At 36.4% G+C, this 6,990-nt stretch overlaps 1 protein-coding gene across 1 annotated transcript in view; it reads left to right on the top strand.

The window, feature by feature from the left end:
• The first annotated feature begins 32 nt into the window (after window positions 1-32).
• Window positions 33-6,990, top strand: part of CWC27 (CWC27 spliceosome associated cyclophilin) — a 93,259-nt gene continuing 86,301 nt past the window's right edge. Inside the window, exons 1-7 of the mRNA XM_051788301.1 lie at window positions 33-258; window positions 1,432-1,528; window positions 3,124-3,236; window positions 4,632-4,775; window positions 5,484-5,582; window positions 5,723-5,826; window positions 6,753-6,822. Coding sequence (XP_051644261.1) covers window positions 217-258; window positions 1,432-1,528; window positions 3,124-3,236; window positions 4,632-4,775; window positions 5,484-5,582; window positions 5,723-5,826; window positions 6,753-6,822 — 669 coding nt within the window. The 5' untranslated portion in view covers window positions 33-216. The remainder of the gene's footprint in view (window positions 259-1,431; window positions 1,529-3,123; window positions 3,237-4,631; window positions 4,776-5,483; window positions 5,583-5,722; window positions 5,827-6,752; window positions 6,823-6,990) is intronic.

Below are 6,990 nucleotides of genomic sequence, written 5' to 3'. Positions count from 1 at the left end.
AGACGTCCTTTCTCAGTGACTCCCGTAGAGACTCCGGCCGGGGACTCATCTCTTCGTCCCTCCTCCTGGCTTGGGCAGCCTCACGCCCCCCTTCCCAGGGCTGTGTATAGGTGCCCAAAATGGCTGGCGGCTGTGCGCGGTAGGAAGCGCTGGATGAGCAGCGAAGTCCAGGGTCGGGAGCGGGCGGGTGTTCTGTAGTCCCACGGTCCTTTCACCATGAGCAACATCTACATCCAAGAGCCGCCCACCAACGGGAAGGTGAGGCAGCCGGGGCGAAGGTCGTGGAGAAGTTGTATGTTGCAGGGGTATGGGGGGGCGCGGGTTGTGTGCCTGTGTGGTGGTGCTTTTCATGCTGGGCTCGTTTGGTTAAAGTTACTCTGAGGTGATGTCGCCCTTAAGGACGTTACCAGAGTCGTAACACGAGGCGTGATATGTGGATACATAATACAGAGGAATCCCTGGAGCATTTAATTTCATTTCCTCTCTTCCCGATTATATCTTCACGCCCTTAATTTTGTTACGACCTCTCACTGAATGTAATGGTAATACTTGTAAGAGAGAAATATACCTTTGGGGATTTATGGCTTTTTTTCCCGCCCTGTTGTTTCATTATGAAGTGATAAAGAGTATCTAAGTTTCTGTCATGTGCCACGTACCAGCCACGTTATTGTATTATATTATATTATCGTGGCTAGGCTTCTCGAACAAAGATTTGGGAAGGACTCTACCCACTCTTGTTACAAGCGTGTTGGTGGCTAAAAAGGCCAATGCGAGATAGACAAGTCTGGTTGCAAAAGGCACAGCAGAAGGACTCCTTAAGTGGTATATTCTACAAGACACGATTCTTTCTGCGTTGTCTTTTCTCCTCAAGAGTGATCCTGCATGTGTTCTCAGAGGAAGCAGCAGCGTTATAGATGGTGTGTCTCCAGACCTCCCGATTGGAGGCCAGAGTAGATCAGTTATGTTGATCAATATGGCCAAAATGTTGTTTCAGGGAGTCCTTGTATCTTCTCTTCAGGGCTTCTCTCTTGCGGCAGCCGGTGGCAAGTTCACCATAAAGCAAGATCTTAGGGAGGCGGTGGTCCTTCATCCTGGAGACGTGTCCTGCCCAATGCAGCTGTGTTCTCAGCAACTTGTGATTGCTGCTTGTTCTAGAACAGACTTATTAGTCACATAATCTGACCAATCAATCCTAAACATCCACTGGTCAGATTATTTTATACATTCTTACTATACATATATGTTCAGAGTTGTATCTCAAGTTCTGGAAATGCTATCTAGAACTAACAATAGCTATACAACACATTTAAATGTATATCACTGTTACTAATATACTAAATTCAGATGTATTTTTAAAGTAAGCAATGGTATTCTTTGATCACTGACTAACTTACAATAAAACTGATGATGCACTTATCTGTATTTTTGTAGGTTTTGCTGAGAACAACAGCAGGAGAGATAGATATAGAATTATGGTCAAAAGAAGCACCAAAAGCATGTAGAAACTTCATCCAGCTTTGTATGGAAGGTAATGAGGGGATAGCAGTTGTTGAAACTACTTCATATGAAATCTTCGTGCCTTTTTTGTAACATAGGGGTTATAAACATGTTTTAACCTTAATACTTCAATAAGTTTATTTCTATTTAAAAATTATTAACTAACACTCACACGATGTTTTTCAAGGTTACTAATGAACCTAGTGGAGAAAAAAAATTGGATAGTTTTCTCAACTTAAGCAGATGATGCAGTGTTACTGAAATGGTGCCTGTCAGAGGCTTGGAAAGGCTTACTTTCAACAAGTCTCTACACAGTATAACTTCTTTAGTGTGTGTATAAGATGGCACTGATGCAATATTGGATATCCTCCAAAATTCTCATTTCTGTGTCACCATATTTACTACCTTTTCTTTTTTTTTTTTCTGTGAGTGTTTCTGATTTTTTATTTGCTGTATTTTTTTGTTGACAGAAGCTCTGTAAAGCTCTCCACTGAAGCAGCGGGTACCAAAATAAGAAGCTCCCTCTTGGGAAACTGTAACAAAAATTTGTGAAGGACTTGATGCCTTTATGTTTTCTAACTGCTGCTATTATCCCGTTTTTGCATTTATAGAGTGGCTAAGAGTTCTTTTCGCCTTCATCTGTTAAGCAGAAATAGCAGCCTAGGATTTGTGCCTCCAGCACAGATCCAGCCTGTTCTGTGTTATTACACCTATAGTTGAAATTTTTTGACATGGTAAATCAGTTTCTTAGCCCTTGGTAAGAATTCACTTATCCTCAGTGGACTTTTTTTCCTTTCTGATTTTTTTCTAACTGCTGTGTAGTATCCTATTCTTTGTATAGTACATTAGAGTATTTCTTGTGAGTCTCCTGGCATATAGCCACCCATGACTATATCTAGTTATGCTGTGACATTTGCAGACCCTGCTTTGTCTTACAGCATGCTGCAGATTTATTTTTGTTCAAAAATAATAATAATAAAAAATAATAATAATTAAAAAATCAACCAGAAATATATGTCAAGTAAAGTTTTCATTCCTTTTGTTTTCTTATGATCATGTAACCTTTATCAGATAGATAGATAAGATAGATTAGATAGATAGATAAGAAGATAGATAAGAAGATAAGGAGAAAAATGTACCACTAATTTCATTTTGCGAAAATTATCAGTTTAGGCACAGTGTAAGTAGTGAAAGCGGACCATATGTGTTCTATACTGGTCCATGGAAGTGCTAATCATCTGATATATGAATATGGCTGATGTTGTATGTGAGACATTGTGTGAGGCAGAGCATAGTAGTTCTAGCTCTCCTTTTAAATGGATGCATTGTAATTGTAGTATCATTCCAGTAAAAAAACTTAAAAGCGGAAAAGAAAGTAGTTGATCAAGATCATCTTGGTAGTGATGAGTAGGGTCTTTTGCAACAGAAACATATGACAATGTAGGGGTTTTTTTGTAAGACTGTGTGGAATAGAAGGGAACCCAGTGGCATCAGCAAAATCTACTGACAGTACTTGCTTTCTGGGACTTCAGTCTCTGGACATCCCTGCATGATCTATATGAAAGTTTGATTTTGAGACCACTAACATGTATTTAATCTTTTATTCTTTTTTCCTCTTTATTTTAGAGTATTACAATAACACAATATTTCACAGAGTAGTGCCTGGCTTTATAGTGCAGGGAGGTGATCCTACTGGTACTGGATCAGGAGGAGAGTCAGTCTATGGAGCTCCCTTCAAGGTGTGTCTCTGTATATCTCATGCATTAATTTTTGGTTATTTGCCATCTGTTGTTCTTTCTGCCATGTTATGTTCTGAAAAAGCAAATGTTGTATGAAACATGTGCAGTATTTTATTTCACATGCTGCTTCAGTGTGTTTGAATATGTCTTTTTGAACTGAGAGTTCTTAAATCTAGCTATTCTGATATTATGATAAATGTATAACCATATTAGCAGGAGCTTCACGAAAGAAAATTGGGGAGACGAAGAATGAAGAGTAAGTCTTGATATATGACAACTCAGAAGTGTTTGTGCACGTTATATCTCATTTAGCAAAGGTCTCTGAAGGCTGTATATGTGTCCGTTGGTATTATTGTTATCATCATGGTTCATCACTTAGCCAGGAGGGTCAAATCCTGAGTGAAGCTAGGCGGGCTCAGCGGCTGTGTTCTGTCCTGCCTGATATTTTATTTCAGATGTGGGAGGCTCATGACTGAAGGTGCATAACCTGACGCTGGGCCTTGCATCATCTTGCCCCTTGTACATTTGGCATGAATGTGAAGTTTTGGGAGGGAATTTTAACTAAGCAGAGAACAAAACAAGTATTACCCATACTGTAGTAGCATTGCTGCTTAAAATTAATACTATCTCAATATAGCAGTGTTTAGAATTGTGATGTTATCATGGTATTCATGTATTACTCAACACTTTCTCTTTGCTTTGAAAGGAGTCCTATTTTGCCTTCTTATGGTAAAGAAAATGTTCTTCCTATGGATTTTTGCATTAATGTATTATTACAACCTCTTATTGTGGTTACTTTCAGTTACTTTACATGAATTATGATTTTTCGCATAAATACAGTGATTCACAAGAATGGTACTTTTAGATGAAATGTATGAAATGCAGTTACTTTTTAAAACACTTCTGATTTTCTTAATGTTGGGGGGTAATGAAAGCAAATAGAAATAATGAATAACAGTTGATTTTTAGGGAACAATTGGAAAAATAAAATTAACAAGACAGAAATTTGAGGATTTTTATTAAATAATATGTCTTTCTGTTATTGATTTGTCAATAAACTTATTTTGTCAATTAGTTTCTAATTTTTTGTTTGGTGTTCATTGGTTATGTGTTTGTGGTTTCTTTTGAAGGTTGTTCACTTGCTTGCATTATTGTAGGCACACAGGATTAAAAATATTGGCTAAAATAATTTTTGCTGCTCAAAATAGAAACTTTTAAATATAATTGTGGCACTAAGTTTGAAAATACTTTGGATTTATTACTGTCTGAATTTTAAAAAAAAATTTAACAGCGTATTTTCTGTGTGTGCATGTTGATGTATATAAGCCATAGCTAAAGAAGTGAAAAAAATAATTACAGACTTAAATGGTACTGTTTTCTCTTCTGTTTTGACAGGATGAGTTCCACTCACGACTGCGATTTAATCGAAGAGGACTTGTTGCTATGGCAAATGCTGGGCCCCATGATAATGGGAGTCAGTTTTTCTTTACACTGGGTCGTGCAGATGAGCTTAACAACAAGCACACAATCTTTGGAAAGGTCTGCTATGTGAACTAGAGTCCCAGTTTAAATTTGACAGAAGCTACTATAAGTTTCTCTGAAGGCTAATTTAGTGTTGTTTGCTGCTACGTACATTTGAAATTTATTTCACTGCTTTCTCAGCTGTCTCCTTTCTCTTTGTTTCCCATATCTGGCAGAAATGTTTCTATGGGTTGTTCCCATTATTCTGTACTTGGCTGTTGTTATTCTTCTAAGTTGTATTTTCATGTTGTGCTGCCTCTAAATATTCTTATTAATATTATTATGCCTCTGTTTTATTAATTAGTTCATCTAATCCTAATGACATTTAATTGTGTGCTTAGATTCTAATTACTCAAGAAGAATCAGGAAAATGTAAAACATAGAATGAATTTACCACTCTTGTGATTTACTTAGAAGAAAATAAACCAAATATTTTTTATTGGTTTTTGTTTTCCTGTTTCATAGCTCAAGAATAAGAACTTGACATCTTCCCCTGCGTACATTCTCAAAACTACCTATATTCCTTCAAGTTTTGCCATGAAATTTAGAAACCCCAAACCTTTGTACATTGTACTTGCTTTCTTTTATAAGTCTTACATGCTTACAGTATTTCCTACATAATTTGTATTTTCAAAATTTCTTACATAATAATTGCCTTGCATTTTGAGGAATAAATAACAAATATTACAGGCAAGGATTTTCAAGCCTTTTTTATAAATTTGCCAGGTTACAGGGGATACAATATATAACATGTTGCGCCTTGCTGAAGTAGAAGTTGACAAGGAAGAGAGACCTCTCAGCCCACACAAAATAAGAAGTAGTGAGGTGAGTACATTCTGGTTTGAAAAGTGATGCTTTAAAATTCAGTGTTCAGAAAACTTGGCATATTGTTTTAAAATACTGTATCATTAAATTACAACAAAATACTTACTAAAGATGTGTCTAAAATTCTGGTTTTTTCACAGGTTTTGTTTAATCCTTTTGATGACATTGTCCCAAGACCAAATAGAAGACTGAAGAAGGACAAACCAGAAGAAGAAACTAAAAAGTCCAAAGTAAAAGGCACAAAGTAAATATATGCAACATAAGCAATGGTTTTCTTTCACCTTTAGTTTGCAGCTTGGCAATTTTTTTGTTTCTATTTCTGCTTTTGAAGCACAAGGCTCTACCAAAATGCAGAGTAATCTTACATAATCTTAGCAAAATTTACTTCCCTGTTTCCAAGGTGGATCTAGTGTCTCTCTTTGAAGTGGTTCCTGTGCATCAGCTGAGCTGTGACTGTTTCATGCATGGCGATAGTTGCAAAAGTAAAAGTTAGCTTGAGTCTTTCCTACCACTTCTTTTGCACTGAAATACTTAGCAAAAGGCAGGCATTTTGACATGGCAGATTTCAGTGTCTGTGAATGAAGATTCATAGTCACAAACAGGCAATGAAAAATAACAGGAAATCTGAAGTGTGCCTGCTGTCAGTTCTGCTGCACAAAAATAAAACATGTTGCAACTGCCTGGTTCCAACGTCACATAAGCAATTAACTCTTGAAAAAAAAAATTAAAGATCATTATTTCTTCTGATTACATTCTGTGGATGTGTGCACATTTGATGCCTTTCCGAGCCATCATATCTTGAACATTTTGTATCTGTTACTTGAGTGCTGCTCTGTTGAGGAAAAAAAATTAAAAATGCAACAGAGCTGTCATCGTATAAGAGTCAGTGGAAGTTACTTGAGTCAGAATTTTTTAAATTGTGTCTTAACATTGTCCAGGTGGTGCTTCATTGTCCTTTTTTGTCTCAGGAATTCAATGGAACATGCTTTGCTAAATATTTACAGCTTGTAGCAAAGCAGCATGTTGTAGTTGTTTGGAATTGGTATATTTAACAGGACAAGAAGTTTTTTGAAATCGTACAGAACATGAAAATAAGATGTTTAAAGATAATGGAATATTACTAAGACTGTATTTAAAGTTTTACTAGAAAATTATTTTTCTCTCTTAAAGAAACTTTAACCTGCTTTCCTTTGGGGAAGAAGCTGAAGAAGAAGAGGAAGAAGTCATTAGAGTTAGTCAGGTACTGTATCAAATTATCCTCATTTTTCTTTTCAACTTAATTACCTTTCTGCATGTTTGTGAAAAGCTTTAAAGTTCTTAGTCTTGTTCTTTTCTATGAGTTTTGAACAATACTAGAAATTGCTTCGGTTTTTAGGATTCTACTGTTTTAACATTTTGATAAAAACAG

The sequence above is a fragment of the Manacus candei genome, unplaced genomic scaffold, assembly GCF_025592945.1.
Source record: "Manacus candei isolate 608988 ecotype Guabito, Panama unplaced genomic scaffold, ASM2559294v1 h1tg000024l, whole genome shotgun sequence".
In the NCBI taxonomy this organism is placed as follows: domain Eukaryota; kingdom Metazoa; phylum Chordata; class Aves; order Passeriformes; family Pipridae; genus Manacus; species Manacus candei.
Note: the sequence above shows the minus strand (reverse complement) of the source record. Positions and strands in the feature narration are given on the sequence as shown.